The 23336-nt window shown below is 34.7% G+C and overlaps 1 protein-coding gene and 1 pseudogene across 5 annotated transcripts in view; both read right to left on the reverse strand.

The window, feature by feature from the left end:
* SPATA17 (spermatogenesis associated 17) overlaps positions 1–23336 on the reverse strand; it is a 202460-nt gene that overhangs the window by 114565 nt on the left and 64559 nt on the right. For all 5 annotated transcript variants that reach the window (XM_064593867.1, XM_064593866.1, XM_064593869.1 and 2 more), the window contains one exon: positions 20560–20683. In XM_064593867.1, coding sequence (XP_064449937.1) covers positions 20560–20683 — 124 coding nt within the window. The remainder of the gene's footprint in view (positions 1–20559; positions 20684–23336) is intronic.
* On the reverse strand, positions 1577–1642 carry LOC123847168 (U4 spliceosomal RNA; annotated as a pseudogene).

Below are 23336 nucleotides of genomic sequence, written 5' to 3' on the forward strand. Positions count from 1 at the left end.
GGGATGCTGAGTAAAAGATGTTCAGGATCTAAGCTTTAATCAAAATTATTTTAAAAATTAGACACTAAGCCAGCACAGAAGGGCAGAAGATCTCTACTAACGAGGAAAATCAAAGTGGGCCAGAGAACTGTGAATGAAGTATTTGTGAGGGTAGGGACTGCTGAATCAACACTGACCAACACACTTCATCATAATTACCAGGACATACTAGTGCCAGGGGATTTATAAAAATCCCACTCAGCAAATAATTGCCCTGCTGTTAGGAGATAGTCAGAGTGTTAACACACTGTCACAGTCCAGTGTTTAGTAAGATATTCTACATTCAATTACTCTTGCTGAGAACTAAAAGGAACCATGGTCATTTCACACCACCTCAGTTACGCTTCCACATGCATTTCAGACAACAGCCATGTTAACCCTCACATACGGTACCCCAGAAGGAAGAAGGATTTCATGGAAACATTTGGGATTCACAAGGAACATATCTGGTATAAAACTTGTCTCTATATAGCAAGATTTAGAAAGAAAAAACTATTACTAACTACACATGCTTTTCTGTGACTTCAGTGAAGAAGTCGAATTTTTAAATGTTTTGAGTCAAAGTACAGAGTGGGGTCATGTTAAATGGAGATCCCTGAAGTAGCTGGCTTCATTAGTTTAACAAATGATTTTTATGAATCATTTTGATATCCTAAACATTATCATCATATATTAAAATATTTTCATTAAATATTGATTAAAACAATGAAATTTAAATAAAATACCATCCTCTATATACTAATTCAATTCAATAAATATTTAGCATCTACTAACTTAGAAACACTTTACTAGATCTAAGGTGGGTACAGATGAATGAAAAGTGATCACTCCCACCAAGCCATTCTCAGTGGTGGGAGAGGGGAGGGCTAGGAGAGCAATTTTGTGACTGGCAATAACATAACCAGCCTGTAGTAAGTATCCACTAACTACTGTTGTAAAAGAGGTTTACACGAGAGGTTAGAGTAAAAGTATATACACCTTTTAGAACTGTGGAAAAAATATCTGACTTTCTTCTAAAGGTGGGTAGAATTTTGGTAATAAAAAGGGAAGAAAGACATTACAGGCTAAGGGAAGGGTAAAAATAAAGACAAACATATTTGTGGGAAAACACAGAACAGCTGTTCAGTGACTATCACATTGGCCAGTTTAAGCATGAGGCTATAGTCAGAGATGAGCTTATAAAGATAAATAGGGGCCAAACTCTAGAAGGCTGCAAATTACACTTAATTCTGCATAAAATGGAAATCTGTTGATTTTCACATTCTCCCTTAGAAGGTAAACTCAGGAAGAAGTCTGAAGCAGGCCTACAGAAACAGACTCCATGAAAACACGGGTGAAAACCACAATTTAAAGAGACGGAACAAGCATCAGAACCAGACTCAGATATAGCAGGCATATTGAAATTATCAGAACAGAAATTTAAAACAACTATTAACATGTTAAGGGATCTAGTGGATAAAGTAGACAGCAGGCAAGAACAAGTAGGCAATGAAAACAGAGACATGGAAATTCTAAGAATCAAAAAGAAACGCCAAGGATCAATGAGCAATAATCGCACCTCGGATAAACCTCATTGGCTACGATACTGCCACTGCGCAAAGCTAAGAAACGCCAAGGATCAAAAACATGGTAACATAAATGAAGACTGCTTTTGATGGATTTATTTGTAGACAGAACATGTCTGATTAAAGAATCTCTGAATCTGAGGATATGTCAACAGAAAATTCCAAAATGGAAAGGCAAAGAAAAAAGTCTGATAAAAATGTAAAAGAATAGGTGTGCCTGGGTGGCGCAGTCGGTTAAGCACCCAACTCTTGGTTTCAGCTTGCGTTGTGATCTCAGGGTTGTAAGACTGAGCCCCAAGTTGGGCTCTGTGCTCAGCACGGAGTCTGCTTGAGATTCTCTCTTCCTCTCCCTCTGCCCCTACCCCTTGTGCTCTCTCTCTCGAATAAAAATAGATAAATGTTTAAATATATATATGTAACAGAATATCCAAGAAAGGTAGGACAACTACAAAAGGTATAACATGCACATAATGGGAACCCAGAAGAAGGAAGAGAGAAAGGAACAGAAGACATATTTGAAGTAATAATGACTGAAGATTTCCCCCAAATTAATATCAGGCACCAAACCACAGATCTAAGAAGCTCAGAGAACACCAAGTAAAATAAATGACAAACACACAAACATATACAGAGGCATAGCATATTCAAACTTCTAAGAATCAAAGATAAGAAGATCTTACAAGAAGCAGAAGTGATAAGCACCTTACCCACAGAGAGGCAAAGACAAGAATTACATCCAACTTTTCCTCAGAAATAATGCAAGCAAGACAAGACGCCTAGAGTGAACCCTAACATGAACTATGGACTTTGGGTAATAATGATGTGTGGGGATAGAGAATATATAGCAACTTCCTGACCAAATTTGTTGTGTACTCAAAACTGCTCAAAGTTTTAAAAGCCTACAAAAACAGTTAAACATCTGCTTAGTATGTAACACAACAATTCCATTCCTGGGAATCTATACAAGAGAGGTGAAAAAACATGGAACACTGCCTATCTCAATACCTTGCTCAGAGTAGACAATCAATCCATGCTTATCTGAATAAGTGATATAGACCAAAAGTCTATAAAGGAGGTGAAGACTGCTTATTGAAAGGTAAGAAGAAAGAACAGTGGAAATAGAAGAATGACGTGGACTGGGAGCATTCTATAGAAACAGAACCAGAAGGCTCTGATAAGAACATTTATTAAAAAGAACATAAGAGAATGTGGACTTAAACAGAAAAACCTGGGCTTAGAACCCAGGCAGAGGAGGTAGAAAGAGGAGCAGTTATTAGAACTGAGCTCCCAAAAATCCAGGTTGAAAGGTCTAGTGTATAGTTGTAATAGTAGGTCTGGAATTGGGAAAGAGGTCATAGTTAGTGATTGGAGTGTTTTCTGAATAAAAATATCTGAAGGTCTGAAAACGGATGGGGTCATTGAGGGAGAGCATGGAGGGAATTCAGGGAACAGTCTTAGGAGTGTGTACATATAAGAAATAAGTGGAAGAGATGCCCATGAAGGACACTCAAAAGAGCAAACAGTGAGGGAGGAGAAGCTGTACACAAGGGAGAAGACCGTTTCACGAAGGAGGTCAGCAGTGTCAGAAGCTCAGGAGAGGTAGAACAGCATGAGGACAAAGAATGCACAAACTGGCAGGTAATTAGAAGGTGACAGGTGACCTCCACAGAAGCAAATTATGTTCTTGTGGCACAAATCACATCGTAATTCATTGAATGTGAGGAAAGAAAAAAGAAGTGGAGACTGATTTGAGTCTTCTAAAATATAGCAATATTATGATGACTCAGAAAATCTTGGGACTAAAAGAACATCCCCCCCACCCCACCCCCCGTCAGGATTCCCTTTAACTATATTGCATTTTGAAAGAATTTCTAAGAGAAGAGTCTATGTAAAAGACTTTCTGGGAAATCTTCCCCACTAAACTATTCCTTTATCTTTTTCTCTGCAAATGTCAAGTCATTATTCTACTGATCCCTGCAAGGACTAGATGAAAGTTGCTTATTTTCTTGCTTAGGAAATTTTTCTAGGCCTGTTCCTTTCCCTAACACATAGCAACCCCCCTACCCGCCCCCCAGTATAGCTTCATTTACCTCCTCTCCTCTTCTATCTGCTACCTTGGCACTCTCTCCAGATTTGGCTTTGATTCCTGCTTTTCAATTTGAGCCACAACATTGCCAGTTTATAAATAATTATAAAATACTGAAATTAGCATTGATATGTATATATAGCCATACTGAGAATAAACTATTCTGTGGGGTTAGGATGGCTGGTATTTGAGCAGTATGAAAGAAGAGAAGGGATGGACCTAGTGTGTAAGGTGAAGGAAGGCATTCCCACAAAACAGCAAGATGTGCAAAGGAACAGAAAACTTTAAATAACTGTGATATTAAAGAACTATAAATAGTCCCATATAATATCAGAGTAAAGATACACATTGAACACTATTGAATAGACTATTGAAGAAGACTGAGAAGAAATGATCAAAGAGTAGAAGGCTGACCATAGTGTCACCAAGGCCAAAGGAAGCTCCAATACCACAGGTGTGATGAGCAGTGTGCAGATTCTCCCAGAGGTCCTGTGGATTTATAATTAGATTCCTGGGTGACCTTATCAAGAGGTATTCTGAGTAGAGCAGTGAGAGTGGACACCCAGTTCCACAGTGATTTGAAAACTTCCTATTGCGATGCCTTTAACACACCATTTCTATACGTTCTGTGCTGGCTTATTACACGTACTAGTGAAGTCTGAATGACCTAAGAAAAATAGTAAAGCATTTTTTATGACCACCACCCACCCCAAACCTTCCATTATATACCATTGTTCCCCCTCGGAAACCTACTATTTTCTCTTGCTCAGTTCTTCTACAGATGATTTAATTTGAAAACGATTTCATGGTTTGGGTTTAAAAGATGACTTTCAAGACAATTAGTTGCTAAAAGAAAAATACTTAGCATCACAGAAACAGGCAACAGAATTGAAAATTTTCTTTTGTTAAAGAAAGTGTACTAAGAGAATGGAGCATTTGTCAAACTTTATTCCCAGTGTTATCTGAGGCTCTGCAAGAAACTGATTTCACAAGAGTCTTTGAAGAAAGATTTCTTAAGCAAACAGGAGGAAGCCATTTTAAGTTTTATCAAAGTATAGGATCGACTGCCTCATGGGGAAATGCTATGTTGCCTTAATCTGGTTGGCTACAATCTTGTGACCAGATCTCAAAGACCACCTCATTTTTAGACTACTGTGCTCTCACAGGCTTGTTCTGTCGACCTGTGACTTCTTGGATGGAAATTATTAATTAGTACCTATTAGGTTAGATTATACCTGCCACTTTGTGATAATTGAGCTGAGTCTTTAGTATTTTTGCACTTTTCTGTGTTACCCTTCAATAAAAATTTTATTTTATCTTTTTTAGGTTATCTTTTGCTTCCTTATTTTGCTTTGACCTCCTTAATGGTAGGGAGCCCAGAAAATTCCACTATGCTTCACAACCCTGTTATCTTTTTTTTTTTTCCCAACTCAAACGTAAGCTCTTCTGGTGGTAACACAATTTGGCCACAAACACAATTAGAAGGAAAGTAATTTAATTGAAGGGAGATGACAACACAATATTTTGATAAAAAAACTGATCTGGTCTAAAATGAGATACAGTCTAGTCTCTGGCTTTTGGGGTGTACTACTGGGTTATTTCCCAAGTTTTTATGTGAGCTTTTTCTTTAATTTCCTTCATTTCAAAAATATGAGGAAATAATACCTCCCTTATACTTTTTAATCCATTAATTCACTTTCAGCCCTACATATTATTACTGTGCTAGTGAAAATAAAGAACAGGCACAGCGACTTAAATTTCTCTACATTAAGAGATAATTGGATCAAATAACTATATTTGCTTTTTTGTCAAATTGTCATGTCCAAATAATTGTCTGCCAAATTAATCCCAGCTCTCCTTCATATTCTATGGTATCCTCATCCTCAACAACCCTGTTCCTTTTCTCAATACTTCTGATCCCTTGCCTATAACCTTTTCAACCTTGCCCTGTGGAACCCTTCTCCCATCTATGCTAAACAACTTCTCTTTGCCCCCCAATTTTTCAATAAATATATTCTCTACCTTTTTTAAATTATGACTGAAGCTTCCTTCACCTCTAGAACACCACATCCCTTCAAGCAGGCCTGCTGAACAAAGCATTTTAGTACTCCCCTGTACCACAGTGACTAGGGAGAGATTTGCATTTTCTTAGTTCCCCAATGTCATTTTCAAACCAGTACTCATCAACCTTCTTGCGATCTAAATATGCATTCTTTTATCCCTCCTTGTGGTTCTCATATACAGACCCACTGGCCATTTGCCCATATTCATGATAGTCTTTGGCACTTAGTTCAGTCTTCCTTTCTACTATGTGCTCTGGGATAACTTCTGGGTGATTTCACATATAGGTGGGTGACCCATCCCAACAGTATAGCCTCACGGTTCTTTGACTCCTCAACTTCACTGACCTTTACCTTTATACATTACTAGTTAGAGCAAGAGAAAGATGGCAAAAACATTTATATTCTTACAGATATCTCTTTATCTCATATGATCATATGATCACAAAACAATGTGTAACCATGTTGAGTAGGACGTCTGTTGTTTCAGAATGTCAGCTGATGCCTCAAAGATGAAAATACTTCTTTTTAAAAGATTGATTTATTTCAGAGGGTGGGGGGAGGGGCAGAGTGGGACAGAGAGAGAGACCATCTCAAGCAGCCTCCTTACTGAGCATAGAGGCCAACTGAGGGCTCAATTCCATGACCCCGAGATCATGATCTGAACCAAAATCAAGAGTTAGACGCTCAACCAACTGAACCATCAGGTGCCCCAAGATGAAAATACTTAATAGATCATATAACTACCCACTCTGTTCATGGCTCTTTTCCCAAGAAGACAAACTCATTGCCCAACAGCTCTCCAGAAGTGCCCATGAAGGCCTGCTTGCCTTCCTGGGAGAAGGCTCTGCATCTTAGACTTATGCCTCCCACCTCCTGATGCTTAAAGGAACTGATAAGCTAATTCACACACAAAACATCAAAAGCTAATAATGCTGAATATATTGTCTAGTAATTGTCATCAAATAAATAGAAATTTAAAGATATATGGGACGCCTGGGTGGCTCAGTCGGTTAAGCGTCTGCCTTCGGCTCAAGTCATGATCCCAGGGGCCTGGGATTGAGTCCTGCATCAGGCTCCTTGCTCAGTGGGGAGCCTGCTGCTCCCCCTGCTTGTGCACTTTCTCTCTCTCTCACTCTGACAAATAAAGTCTCAAAAAAAAAAAAAAAAGAAAGAAATTTAAAGATATGATTTCAGCCATCATCCAGGAAAATAATGTTGAGCTAGGACCTCTTTGAACCAAACCTTAAAAGAAACCAAGGCATGGTTTTGAAGATAGCCAGATCGTAGTTTGAATTTCATCTTCATTCTATCTAGTTATGTAACTTGGCTTAATTTGGGACATTATAGAATTAAAAAAAAAAAAGTTACTGTCACCTTTGCCTTTTCTTTGAATATAAGATTTGCCCTTTTAAAAGTCACTTAAAATATATTTTACCAAATACAGGTATCAGTTACTAAAAATTATTACATCTGTCAAAATGATTGTTTTATTTATAGTTTTTATTTAATTCAGAGAAGAAATAGTGAATAACTGGGACTGAAATAAAAGCTGCCTTTCTTGTTTTTAATATGAAAGTATTTTAAATCAGAATTAGGACATGTACTAGAAATACCATGACTTTGACATCAGAAATTGGGGATATTAAAGTGACATGGTTGCTCTCTTTTATGAATTCGCCTGTTAGAGGGAAGTAGACGTAACCAGAATACCAATGGCAAATGTTATATAAAGACATGGAAGAAAAGGGCGCCTGGGTGGCTCAGTTGGTTAAGCGACTGCCTTCGGCTCAGGTCATGATCCTGGAGTCCGGGGATCAAGTCCCGCATCGGGCTCCCTGCTCAGCAGGGAGTCTGCTTCTCCCTCCGACCTTACCCCCTCTCATGTGCTCTCTCTCTCTCTCATTCTCTCTCTCAAAAAAAAAAAAAAAAAAAAAAAAAGACATGGAAGAAAAAAGCAACAACCGTGCCTTGCAAGGTCAGGGAAGGCCCAATCACAACTTTCGCGTTTAGATAATTGTCAACAGAGAAGTTGATTTTGGTATGGATATATAAATAACCAAGCCAGGTAAAATAAATTGAATCATTTTAATCATATGAATTTAAGACTAATTCAGATTTGATTATGCATAGATTGCATAAGCATAAATAACAAATACGAATACAACAAAATTATATTATCTTAATGATTCATAATTTATTTCAAAGATATATTAATACTGAAATTATATGCATATATATACACACATGTATTAATTTAAAAGGAGATGGAAAATAAAGCTGAATAAATTTAAGAGAAAAAATTTTAAAATACAACTCATTAAAGGGACTAGAACTATCAAGGAACATTTTACATTATATAAGCACCTTGAAAATACTACTTTTCTCTAAACTAAGAGTGATCATATCCTTTCAGCAAGACTTTCCCTTCAGCATAACAACAGCTCCTGACACCTGCAGTCCATTTATTTTAGGCCTAAGAGATATTAACAGATTAAGATTTAAAGACAAATTCTTCCTCTTTTCTCCCTTCTTCACACCTTCCTTCCATTTTCTCATCTTTTACTTTACTGTCCACTGTGATATTGTGTCGATAACACAACTCCTTTTTGAGTGAAATACTTCCAACTGTCAAAAGATATATAAATAGAAACACCAAGTGATAAGACTATTTAACAGAAAACCTGCCACTTTATACTAAAATATTTATTTATTATTTATTTATTTATCTTAAAGATTTTATTTATTTATTTGACAGAGAGAGACAGTGAGAGAGGGAACACAAGCACGGTAAGTGGGAGAGGGAGAAGCAGGCTCCCCGCTGAGCAGGGAGCCCGACGCGGGGCTGGATCCCAGCGCCCTGGGATCATGACCTGAGCCGAAGGCAGATGTTTAATGACTAAGCCACCCAAGTGCCCCTATACTAAATTTAAAGTCATGTTTCTCACACCATAATGAAACTAATTTTTTTTTTTTTTTTAAGTAGGCTCCATGTGGAGCCCAATGCGGGGCCCAAACCCACAACTCCAAAATCAAGACCTGAGCCACGACTCTGAGATCAAGACCTGAGAAGAGATTAAGAGTCAGATGCTTAACCAAATGAGCCACCACAGGTGCCCCGAAACTAATTTTTAATATATATTTTTAAATAAACAACTGCACTTCCTCTTTGCTTATGTTTCTTTTGTGATTATAATACATATATAAAATATTGTACAAACTTTCTATGTCTTTTAAAATATTTACCTACCTTATACTGCATAAAATCTCAAGGTCATAGACGATTTCCTGTGTTGGGACTATATCTTAATTTAGACTCAAAAGTTTAGAAATACTCATGTTCTTAACAGTGACCTTAAGGACCAAATAAGCTACATTAGTCAGTGTTTGAGTATCTTGATCACTGACTTAGTTTGAGTTCATTTTAAGAAAATATTTGAAAGTAAAAAACTCTCTCCCTGTGTCCCTCATTTTAATACAAAGGAATAATGTTTTTGATTATAGGGTACAAGGGCTAGGGAAGGAGATAAACGGAAGATTAAAGGAAGAAGAAGAAATAAAGAAGATGGATTAATCCAAAGCCTGAGATTTTAAAATTTGGCCTCCAGCTATTCATTGGAAATATTTCTAACATTTTCCAATCCAAAAGAGTGAATTTAAATATTAAGAACATGGGGTGAGCAGAACTTCTCTGTATAAAGTTATTCTTCTGGACTTGCAGAAGAGCTAAGATAAACATGAGCTGACAAACTCTACCTCTTCATTATTTATCCATTTATAACAGCATCTAACTTCTAAAATATTGGTCTCATTCTAAAATATTTCTGAAGTGTCTTAAAAATAGAAAACTAGTGGGGCGTCTGGATGGCTCAGTTAAATGTCTGCCTTTGGCTCAGGTCATGATCCCAGGGTCCTGGGATCGAGCCCCGCATTGGGCTCCCTGCTCAGGGGGAAGCCTGCTTCTCCCTCTCCCACTCCTCTTGCTTGTGTTCCCTCTCTCACTGTCTCTCTCTCTGTCTGTCAAATAAATAAGTAAATAAAAATCTTTAAAGAAAAATAGAAAACTAGTCATAATAATATTAGGAATAAATCTTCAAATCTACAAACTATTATAGCCCCAATTATTTCATCAGATCTAATTAGAGCAATGGTATAACTTCCTTGAGTTTCTAAGTTTTAGATTTCATTGTATTATAATTAGGGATAACAAAAGGAACCACCAAAAACTCAGTCTTCTCTAATCAATGAAGAAGTTGAAAAAATTGATTATAATTAACATACCAACATTAATTTTATAAAAACTAATAGAAATAAGCATATACCAGTTAACTATTAATTACCTTGTGTAAAACATCTGCATACAATTTAAAATATGGTGTGCTAGAGTATAAAGGTAAGTAAAAAAACATTTTAATTAAGGTAGAAAATGGGAACTACTTTTGTTACAAATTTCTATAATTCTTTTCTGACTTTTGAATTTTCTATTAAAGCTGTATTTGAAATTTTATATAAGCCTATATTTGTGTATGTGTATATACATATGTACAGATAACACATACACATAAATAGATGTGTATATATAGGTTATTGTTTAATACCTGTAATACCTAATAAGAACTCTCCCTGCCCCATACCTAATACATTAAAAATTTACCTCATTACTGGATGGAAATAAATAGATCCTGATTTTGACGTCCAAAAATAAAACATAATAGAGGACTAAAGAAAATCAGGTGCCTCAATTTTATGGATAGGACTAAAATAATAATGTTCATTTAAATGTCTAAATGTTAGATTTGATATCTGATATGCAGAAGATTATTCATATAAAATTAAATTGAATTAAATAAATTAAAATAGCTTTAATGGCTAAAACTTCTTTGAGCAAGTTTAACACAATACAAAAATATAGTCCAACAAGAGGTGAAGTAACAGTGAAATTGATTCAACTTAACCTCCGGGGCCCTCATTTTCACAGGCTCTTTCCATAACACAAAGAGGGACCCTGGCAATGTGTTCACATGGTTATGTTCTTTAGTAAAATTTATGAAAGTAAGACATCAGTTAGTTCCACTGTCTTTTATATTCTGACTTATCCTCTATCACACTTGGGTGATCCCAATGTAAGAATAACTTTCAGGAATATTCCTGAACCCAGTGGGCAGACTCACCAGGCATCATGAATAAAGGTGCAGGACCAGAGGCTGCACTGTACTATGAACATCCTAAATTGTCTGGCCCGGAAGTATGTGCTAGTGGAAGAGAAGTGGGGTTTTCTCAAATGGAGAATTTGATTCTCCTCATTGCCTATACAAAATGGAACATCTTCCCTTTCAAAAATATACTCAATAATGCAGCATACACAAATAGGAACGCATCATTTAACTTTCTTACAATAATGAAAAATTTAGATCAATGTTCCTACAAAAAGGAGTGAATAACTTTCTCTTTTCACTCTAGAAAGCATAACAAAATTATTGTCAAAGAAAGAGGCAATCAAAGAGGCATGAAACCAAAATATGGTGAGCAAATATGATAGAGCTATCAAGCAGTTAATAAAACTATTATATTTAGATTTTGAGTGGTGGTGTTCTCAGATGTTAAAATTTGAAATGTGCCTGAAACGATTTTTTTGCTCATTATAAAAAGTATTCATCTTCCTGTATTTGTAACTTCGTATAGTTTCTTCTTGAAGGTAGATCCCCAAATGGTATAAGCTTCAGACCCCCAAAACACATGAATCTGCCCCTGGTCACATGCATAGGAGAGGTTTACAGTGTGTTTTGCTAATGGACATTTTTTAAAATAACTTAAAATGTAGCATGCTGAAAAGGAAAAAATATATAAGAAAAGTAGCTAAGGCACTTTTCTCTACCTGAGTGGTCTCTCTTTAACTTTTATTTTTGTTTCCATCAGTATTTTTGCCTCCGTTTCTTAGATGCATGGTGGATAAATGATGGCAAGGAGAAGAGCAGGGAAGGGACTTATTTGGGGACACAAGACTTTTTTTTTAACCACTTCACTTTATCTCTTCAAAGAGTACGGACAATGGACAATAATTTTATCTCTTTCATATATTACAGGATAATAAAAATTATAATGTTAAAGAAGGAGGAAATAAAATGTAAAAGTTAATAGCTAATTCATTCGCCACGCTAGTTCAGTCCTTGGCCTTTTCTGAACAGAGACTGCCAATAGTAACAAATTATGTGATGGTTTTGTGATGTGGACAGTTCACTTGGGACCAAGAGCAAATGACCAAACTTGAGGACCTGCCTCTTAAACTATGGATCCAAAGATCGTAGGTCAGATCTTTATTCACTACATAGTCTTCTGGAAAGAATAAATCTGCCAAGTGTCCAGAGGAAAAGTGAGTACTAAACAAGAGCATTTCAATCACCAGAAAGATAATTGCTACTTTATAGAATATTGTGGGCATAAAGGTAATAAACGTGCTTTGAGCTATTCATAGAAAGGCACCATAGAAATCTACATTATGTTCTGGCTTGCTTCATTCACTTTTATATGCAGGGCCTAGTTTTTCTATTTGTCCATGAACTCATTCAAATCAATGTTCCTTTTAAGTACTAAAACATTTCGGAGAAAGGGTAAAAAGAGAATTCAATGAATTGAGGGTAACTCAAAGAGCAGTACATACTCAGAATGCTAGTGTTTTCAGGGATAAAGAGATAATCAGAAACCTAGGATAAAGTCCCTTCCAAATAGAGTTTATTTGGGTGAATCACATGTAGACCATAGATGTAGATCACTAACTCGGATTTTCACTGTGGCCTCACTGTACTGAGGATGCCCCAACACCACAGAGTCTAAATAAACTAGTTATATAACCTTGAGCAGGTTGCTTCATCTTCCAGACCTGCTTTCTTTAATCTATTAACAGAAAGAGCTAGAAAGGTAACCTCTAAAGATCCCATGCTGCTCTAGTATATTCCAATCAGGGGTCCTGTCCTCTGTCAGCGTAGTTCCTATTTTTTATATTTTTCTCCATGGAAACATACAAACTACTGGGAAGTTGGCAAAAACAAATATAAGATCTTCATGTAAGACTTATGAATCTATTCCCACTCCCTACTTTCATAATTCTGTTTTACTGCCAGACCTTTTCAACCTAAAAAAATGTGCCATAACCAGGGAGTGGATAATGTAAGAATTAAGAATTCATTGTTGAGAATGCTGTGTGATGTAGGAAAGAAATAAGAGGAATCTAGAGTGATATAGTTAACTAGGAATACTAAATAGCAGAAATGATAAGGAAAATGGCAAAACTGCCAAGTTTCTCTTACATGTCCTCCTAATTATCTTTACAGTGCCTTATAAGATCTACTTTTCTCCCCAGACATTCCATGTAGTCAATATATCCCTTAGCATCTCTGGCTCCCTTTGTTACCAACCTTATGCCCATTTTAGTCTTCATACTCTAGGCATTGCCTCAGGACTCTGGACATACTTTTCTTCCCTCCTTTTATGATAGCCTATTCACAGTTACTAATTTTCACCAAGCTATACTAATAAGAACACCTTAATAGCTGTCTCCTTTCTAAAAGTATTTTAATAAGGAAAAAGAAATGTATCTTTAACAATAAAGTAACGGCAAAATCAAAGTGTTAGTGGAACATATGTGAGATGTTGGCTCTTTTTTGGGGGTGGGGGAGGTAACAGGGAAGCTTCTGAGTTTCCAGAGTATGACAAGCCACAAGAAGTCACCTATCTCATATAAAGAGACCCTTGTGATGACTGTTTGTTTCTAGGATATAAAATCAGACTGTATCAGGATGCTCACCCTGAGGAGGAAAGGAAGATAAGGCTAAATATAAATAGGCAGAGTAGAGTCAGTCTGGAGAGTTTCAAATGCATACGCTGAAAACTTTGGATTTTATCCTATGGACAACAGGGAATTGTTGGAGGTTTATAAACTGTAAAGAGACATGACATAAAAAGTACTACTGTAGCAAAATTTATCTGATAGTGGTAAATATACTGGGACAAAGAGCAAAAGACTAAACAAAAAGAAAATCATTTTAGAGATTATTACCATTGCTCAGAGTTCAGGAAATGGACATAATGGAATTTATTTAAAAGACAGTAAAAAGAATAAATTGAAAGAAGTCTGTGATTTTACACAGAAAATGAAAAAGAGTGAAAGATTTTAAAAATTTGGATGACTAGGAATAGTTTAGATCATTGATCAAAATAAAGACTGATTTGGACAAATAAAGAAAAAAGCACATAAAGAAGAAAAAAAGCCAAAAAGCAGGAGGAACCCCATGTGAATGCCCTAAATCAGGTTGCATCAAACCATGAAGATCAGAAATGTAATATACTCAATATAGTCGATACTATTTTTTTATTATTATGTTATGTTAACCACCATACATTACATCATTAGTTTTTGATGTAGTGTTCCATGATTCATTGTTTGTTATTTTTTTTAAGATTTTATTTATTTATTTGACAGAGAGAGAGAGAGCACAAGCAGGGGGAGTGGCAGGCAGAGGGAGAGGGAGAAGAGAAGCAGTCTCCCCACTGAGTAGAGAGCCTGATGTAGGGCACGATCCCAGCTTAACCGACTGAGCCACCCAGGCGCCCCTAGTGAATACTATTAACAGCCATAAATATCAAGGCATACATCCTTTTGCATGTAAATTATGGAAATACAGAGATGGGGGAAGGGAGGGAAGAGGGAAAAAGAGAAAGTGTGGGGGGGTCCAACCTAGAAATGAGAGAGGAACATAATATTTTTAAGTCAAAGAAGTGGTTTTTAGATAAGGATCAGGGGTGTAAAAGTATATTCCAGACAGTTATTACAGGGGTACTTTTTAACATCACACTTGAGTTTCCCAACTATTGCTGTGCTATACCATTGACTAAGGAAAATGCCTTATGAGAAGGACCTCCAAAGATGCTTTCCAAATACACCATATACACAAAGATATAACACACACACACACACACACACACACACACCCATGCATGCATGCACATGTGCTTGCCCATATGCAGGTAAACACTGAAAGGCTGCCATTCTTCTCTTACTTCATCACCTCAAATTAAAAGTGAGCAATCACATATCAAGCACAGAAATCTCCCCATTTATGATTTTGAAGAGATAGAGTTGAAAGCAATAAATGACTTGGAAGACTTACTGTATTTCTTAATTTACACATTTTTTCACCTTATAATATTTGTCTTATAAACATGTTATCTATATCAATATGGTATCCATATCAGATTATCGATTATTTTTGTTATATTAAGTTTTTTTAATTAAGCCACTTTCCTTCCGTATACACGTGATTTGATAAAATTTTGAAAAAAAAGGTCGCTGAAACCATTTGTTTCTCTCAAAAAATAAAATAAGTAAAGATAAAGTTTTATCAATATAATTGGAGTACAGGGTCTTTTTAAAGAATCTTAAATAACTGAAAACCACTACCTCAGTGTCCATATAAAAACTACCTATTAAAGAAAAACACTGGAAACCTATTATATAAGTGATGACATGAAAATTATTTCTATAAACTATTACAAATTTTAATTAAATTTATAAATTTTCATTTTAGTTTTAACTTGAATAAGTATAAACTATTAAAAGCAATTGTTACAAAATAAAATACACATAGTTACACTTAATCATAAGTATATTTTGTATCCATCCTTTTTTATTAGTATGTTGAAATAAAAACTGCTTATATTTTTCACTGATCAGGAAACAATGTATATAATTCTATATAATAACCTATATCTCTAAACATTATTTATGATGTGGTTCTTGAATCTTACATTTGTATCTGTAACTCTGCTGTTCTCTAGGAGGATCTGTAAAAATTCTGGCAATATTTTAGAGGCAGTGTCTTCTAATGAGTCCAACAATAGGCCTTTTTCATGTATCTACCAGTAGGTGGAGCAGACAACATAATTTATTACCCAAGAACAAGGACGGGAATGAAAGTCAGTTTATTTGGAATAAAACAAATCTGCACATGAGATTTTATTCAAAGGAAAAATGTCCTATATGTGTTAGATTTAGTCTGACTGGTTACTGAATCAAAATAAGTAACTTTATTAAGTAATCAATCTTTGCAGAAAGATAAATTTAATTTACAAATGGAAGCAATGTTTGCATTCTACTTATTCAAATCAACTAAAATTAGCTTTCTTTTCATAAAACTTTTACAGGGACAAAGATTTTTTGATGTGTTCATTTAATAAGGGCACTAAACTCAATCCTGTTTTACAGGTGATGGGGTGCATAACAAATAGTATTTTCTGGGAAATATAATTGACTAATCCTATTATGTCTGTAGCAACAAATTAACCTTATTACTACTAGTAAATGGTGATTGATTATTTATGCAAATAAGTTACCATGTTCAGCTTTCTGAAATAAACATATACAAAAGGTGCTTTAATATGACTTGAACTTTTTAATTAATAAAACCCTGAGGGGTCTATTAATTCACTCATTGCAATATTAGTTATTTACTTGTGTAATTCCTATTAGTGCTAACATATTTGCTTGCATAAAGATGAGATACTTAATATCAGTAAAAATCAGGAATATATTTTGGAACTATTCTAAGATATACACTAGATTTGTACTAACACTGACTTTTAAACAGGTTATCAGTTTGAGTATGTCAGTATATCAGCATAATAGTCCTAAAATTATTAAAAATTAAATAACATATGACTTCATTTATTATCTATATATGAATTCACAAATACAATTTTGGCTTAGAAAATTCCTTACGTTTTCTAAAGCATTCTTTGTCTGAATTAACGTTTTATTTCTACTCATCTAAGTGAAGCTATATTAGACCTATGAAAACTTAGTCTGAAAATTAATATTCTACAAACTATCATTATATATCATTATAAATCACTCCTAAATTATTGAAATCACTAATAAAACAGTTCTAAAAAGGCTATTAGTATTATTCCCTTTAAATACATCCGCAGAACTTTTCTTATCCTGATGCACTTCTTATAAAAATTACTTACACTTGAATATTTATTCAGTAAATTTTCAAATAACTGCACAAATTGAGAGTTAAAACTGACACAAGCCTTTAATAACAAATACTCAATTCATACCTGGCTTTTATTTTGTACTTAAATGTATATTTAATTAATTTGAAATCAAAACTCTTAAAACGCGCAATTAATCTGTAAATATCTCAGGAATGTTTTGAAATCTGCAACTTAATTTCTCCCCCATAGCCAAGTCATGCTGAGAAAATCAGTAATAATACTCAAATTGAAACATGTGTCTTTCATTCTCTGAGTCTTCCTTAGGTTAGGGAAAGGAAAGATTTTTGTGAAAATAAAATAATAAATGGAATCACAAAATCATAAATATAAATGGTTAGTTTCAATAAGACCACCTATATAAACTGCAATTGAAAGGTATCAAATTTCTTTCTAGTAAAAATATTTGTTTGGGATACACTGAAATCAGAGTGAATATGCCTTGTGGTGAAGGATCATATAGTATACATTTTTACGTCCTACTCCTGGTTCAGTATCAGATAGATTGTCAGTACTCAAAAATATGTTTTTTGGAATAATTAAAGAATTTTAAAGTTAAGATGTATATTCAATCTATTTATTAATGTTAGTGTTGCATATCTTTATTCAGGTTAAGGTGAATATTGTATACTTTTGTTTAGGTAAAGATGGTTTATAATTACGACTTGTAATATCAATTTAAAATTCAACTTTTTTACATCATGATGAAAAATAAGGAATAAAACATCTGAAATTCCAGTACCATCCCATTAGTAAAACTAATCCCCTCACGAATGTCAACAGATGAGACTAAGATGATACCACTGCTCTATTTCATTACAAAAAAAAAAAAAAGTTTGCTTTGGGAATAAAAGTGTCTGCATAGATTCAAAGGGTTGTATTTTATCTCCAGTTATTTGTGATCAAATATGAAGATCACTAGGACAAAACAGACCAACTTGCCAGATCCAAATGAAAATCTCTGATATTTTTATAATATTCTTCTCCAAGGAAGCGGATTTAAGAACATCATTTTCCCTCTGTTGCCCTCAGGCCTGTGAGGGCAGTTGTAAAATGGGGCAGGGGGATGTTGGGGAAGATCATTATAAATATTTCTAACTAATTTTCATTAATAACTAAAGGAAAGCAAAGAAAAGAAATGAGAAAAATGAATGCTTCCAACAACTACGACAAACAGAAGAAAATGAAAGTATAGAATCTTCATTTATCCTTGACAGGTTAAATTCTTTTTTCAAAAACTATTTATTTGACAGAGAGAAAGAGAGAGAGCATAAGCAGGCAGAGGGAGAGGGAGAAGCAGGCTTTCCACTGAGCGGGGAGTCTGACATAGGGTTCGATCCCAGGAACCAGGATCATGACCTGAGCCAAAAGCAGACACTTAACTGACTGAGCCAACCAGGTGCCCCTCGATAGGTTAAATTCTAATAATATGATTGTTACCATTTACTGGAATGCTCTCTAAGGGCCAGATAGTATTTTAAATATATTCAATTCTCGTAATGTTCTTTCAAATTGCAGAGTGAAACAGACAGTTCCAGGTAATCTCCTGATATTTTACCCTAAGTGGGAGAGCTTGGATGCCAACTTACCTCTGATTTCAAAATGCCCATACTGTTTCTACTGTACACAGCACCCTAAAAACAATCATTCTACTGGATGCCAAGGATTTCTGGAGACAAGGGATCACTAAACTAAAGTTTATATACCTGGATAGTACCAGCAGTCTGCAAGGTATAAACAAGAAGGAAAATGGGCTAGGGCATTGACAGCTTGTATTTGTTAACACAAACATACCTAAAACACAATGGTAATATTAAAAATTCATTAAGGTCAGGAGTCAAGTCACATGGTCAAGTTTGTGAAATAATTTGTTAAACCAGGTGTTTAAATTTAAAACTAAAATGAAATCAAAATAAAGAAATTATGCATACAAAGTATCTACCATACTCTGTGGCAGAGGTAAGTATTCCATGGATATTTACTACCCCATTATTTTTTTTTAATTTTTTTAAAGATTTTATTTATTTATTTGAGAGAGACAGATAAAGCACGAGCAGGGTGGGGGGCAGCGGGAGAAGCAGGCTCTCTACTGAGAGAGCCCAATGTGGGGCTCAATCCTGGGACTCCGGGACCATGACCTCAGCAGAAGGTGGTCACCTAACCAACTGAGCCACCCAGGCACCCCCTGCTGTTCCATTAGTTTTATTGGTAAAATAACTAAGTCTTTATGGACTTTCTAAAATATTTCTCTATGTACTTGATATCTAAATAACCCTGGATAAAAGAGAATTAACAAATGTTTCCATTAAATCTGATTTCACCATTTAAAAATTTATTTTTGCTGTTACATTACCCATCATAAGTATAAACAGCACAATTAGACCTCAGATTAAGAAAGATTCAAAGTATAAAAGGGATTCAGAGTTATCAAAATAAACAACTGTACCCAATAATTATTATCAGGTTTAAAGAATTAAAGATATATTTATGCCTCCCTTAGTTTCATCAAAATTAAAATTACTAATAACTGAAGTTAAAAAAAGAGAATTCCTGATATGTGATTCTACATTTAAAAAAAATGTAGCCCACCAATTATACAGGTAAATTTTTTACATCATTATGGATTTATAATTGAAACTTAAAATACCTCGACTTTTTATTTTTTGTCTTTATTGCCTAAGTATTTAGAATCCAAAGACTTCAGTTTGAGTACCAGACCTATTATTACTATTTTTATGTCTATAAATCAGTCCCGTAATTTTCTTCCAGTTTTCTCGTCTGTTAACTGGAGATAACTCAGCTATACAAATCTAAGTAAATACTAAGATAGTCATCATTAGCGAAAGTATTGTTAATTACTCTACTAAATAGAGGCTAGAAGTGCAGTTCTCTGTTCTAGATGTACATGGCCAGTCCAGTACTTAATGTTTTTGAATTTGGATGCCTCGAACCATGACCTTCAGTCTCAGACAACACCCACGGACACTCCGCCATGGACTTGACTTGCCCATGTCTGAGACATTTGAACTATGAGACTGAACTTGAAAGTCTATGAGAAAGAATAAAAACCCACAAATTGCTAGTTTCCTGCCTGAAGCTCGATTAACAAAATATACTTCAACCCCCAAATTCATGTTGTTTTTTAACCATATTTCTTTGTGAGCAGAATATTCTACACGCCAATGTATTTTTTCTTAGCAACTACAACAAGATCTGAGGCACTAAAATTTTACCATTTGTAAGAAAATCATTGTAAGTATTCCAAATTCCACATTTGTATCTCAATATGAAGATGTAGTTGCTGAAGCAGGTTTGTTCAAAGCTTTACTTGAAAACGTGCATCAAACTTAGGGCGCAAGAACGGTTTTAATCTCAACATTAGCTCAAGTGAGAGAGAAAACCTGAAAGCGACCTCGGTTTAATAACTTCTTAGTTCTTGATCAATTCTCGAAACAACAATAAGCCACTCAGAATGGGTTTCAAAAGCGAGGTTATGCCCTTTGTGTTGTGTTATCACAGCGGCAGATCACACTGCGGACGTGGACCTTCTGCTGGCGTCCCAGCGGCTGCCTACGAAGCTGCTGTCACAGACGAGTCATGGTGCCTACACTCACCTACACAGAAGCACGAAATTGAACGCGAAGTAGTGTCTCTGTGATATCTTTTCAACAAGTCATGTCCCATTCAGCCTGCTACTTTATCTCTGTCAGGCCAGGGGCCCAAGTGGTTTACGGGAGCTGTCAGGGACAGGTAGACCAACCTGCTTTGTGCTGAGGAGGTAATGCATCTTTCGGGCTTGGTAATCTCTTTTCTTCTCTTCCCTTTCGAGGTCGGCCTTCTTCTCTTCTCTTTCTTTCATCTCTGCAAACTCCTCCAGGGCCTCCCTGCATCAAAACAATCTGCAGTTATTTATGATACCAAAAATCTGCTAGCATTTGCCTTCTTCCACTGATGATAATCAAGAAATTTTTTGAGCAGCTACCATCACCCACATCCATCAAAATCAGTGGTGTAATCGATCTTACCTGCACATTCCACTGAATCTTTGTAATCTTTAAAAAGCATTTAAGTGATTTTTCAGTGGTTAGATTTTTTTAAATCAAATATCTACATATTATAATTAACTCAACAGCTAAGGAAATATATCAAGTGCAAAGTAAGTGAATGACTACCTTGCCATTTTCTTTGGTTGAAGATTAGCTATTTTGGATATATGTAAATATCCCAAGAAACCATCTGAGCTACTGATTTCCTTTAAATTTTGATTTCATATTTACAAGTCTCTAATCATTTATTTTGTACACTAACAGACTAATTTTGAAAGTGTGATGGATTTTTATAAATATGCTTAAGTTTACTTCAGTTAACAGTTCAAATAATACCAACATGTATTAACCTGCACTTGAAATGTTATTTTGTTCAGTTATACAGATAATTAAAATAAAAGCTAAACTAGGTGAATAAGTTCATGGCTTTGTAGGTACAATAAATTCCATTAAAAATAATGAAAATTTCATCACTTATGTGTGTGTATCTAAGAAATTTAAACAAAAAATAAACTTTTAAAATATACTATGTAAAAAATGCCTGATAAATAGACTAAGATATTATGAAATATGGAAAAAAATAAATCTTTCATTTTCACAGAACAAATTTAACTATTCATGTTAAAATAATGTTTTGAAATTATATGTTGTTCTTTTTTAAAAATAGATATGTAACTTAGTGTCCAGTTCTTTAAGTACAATTTTAAGCAAATGATCTGAGCAGTTACCTCAAAGATATCAAGGGAAAGTAGAGGGAAAGATTCCAAAAATAAAAAAAGATTCTCATTTCTACTTCAATGTCTAGAAATATTTTTGTTGCAATTTTCTGTTAAAGGCTACTAATACAATACTTCATACAAGGTTACTTATGAAACACACTGACGTTTAAAAATCACCATGCTATGCTATTGCAGCAGAGCAATTTTTTCAACATAAGATTAAATTGCAAAATAAATGAATTACTTGGAGTGGCATGGCCCTCATTTTGCCACTCTTCTCTTGAAAATTGCTTATTAATATGAAAAAAGGAGTCAGAAAATAGCCTGTTTTACTTTATGCATAGTATTTTGGGGGCTTCTGCGCCCACAGAGCTGGGCTAGCTGCACATTTAGATTGTGTTGGCAAGCTGGTACAATGACCTTTCTGACCTGCATCTCAAGGCTATTATTAATCGCTAAGTAACCTGGTAAAGCCAAACAAATTTGTTTCCATTGAAAGGATCTCTATCTGTGTCTGAGAATTTGTTCTGTACCAAACAAACCTCATTAACTGTGTCCATTTTTGACAAAGAACCAGGAGTTAGAAGGATTGGTGACCTTTCTTTGTCCTTAAGGTACAAATTTCAAGGCAGGTACATATGAATAAATGAGAATTTTTACCAGGAAAAATAACAATCACATGTTACATAAAAAGCTAAATGCATTATTAATTTTCATCTTTACTTTTAATATTATGTAAAAAAAATTTCTTCTATAATTCCTCTTGTAAGTCTTTAAGATAATTTAAAATAACCAATGAACTGCCTCTAGAAGGATAATTATTCAGATATGCGTGTATCCAATTTTATGTCATTCCAAAGATAAGCACAGTAATTTTCCAAGCAATCACAAAAATAAAAAAATATATCTACAAAGAAGTTTGTGCTCTATAAATGATAAATGATTTAATGAATAAGAAGAGATCTTACTTACATAAGAAAGAAAAAAATATCCAATATAATTGCACACACACATGAACAGGTAAGGTGCAGAGAAGTAATAGGACTTGGATACAAAATCAAAAGTGTAAATTATTTGATGTAGTAAAAACAGTCCATCTCCTGGATATGGAAATGTAAACAAAAAACAGCATGAACTCAGGGAGCTTGACAAGGAAAGCAAAAACTGAGAGATACGTAAAAGAATGTCAGTTTCCAGTATGTAAAGAAAACACACCATAAACCCAGGAGGAATTGGGAAGGCCTAAAAATAAATCCAAGAAATTTGACAAAACATTAGAAAAACTAATCTGTGGTAATCTCAAAACACAAAAGTAATTAATTTAATAAATTTATATAATTTTTGAAAAAAATCAATCTTATGTTCCTGATTTATTGCCATACTTGAGAGTGTACAGATATATTGAACACCACAGTTATATTCAGGTCAAATAGTCTTTGTTCAATGACCAAGTAGGAAGAGCTGAATAAATTTTTATCCCTGATATACAAGTTTTGTTACATCAATAGTGATGAAGAGATGTCTCAGTGTAAAGGATGTAATAAAAAATTATGATCCCATTAAAGACTAAATGATGGAAACCATTTGAACTAGGTTTCTTTATAAAATTATAAAAATTATCGATTTTTTATCCAGGGATTTTCTTTTTTAAATGCAGTACTTTTAAAACAGTTAAATTTTTTCCCAAATAATTCCAGGTTGTTTTCAATATATTTTTTTCATTTCAGGCATATATATTGTCTTATTTCTATCCTTAAAAAAAGTCCTGTGAT

This window comes from Mirounga angustirostris, unplaced genomic scaffold, assembly GCF_029215605.1.
Source record: "Mirounga angustirostris isolate CCGP_5_RB_7025 unplaced genomic scaffold, mMirAng1.0.hap1 SCAF_6, whole genome shotgun sequence".
Lineage (NCBI taxonomy): Eukaryota > Metazoa > Chordata > Mammalia > Carnivora > Phocidae > Mirounga > Mirounga angustirostris.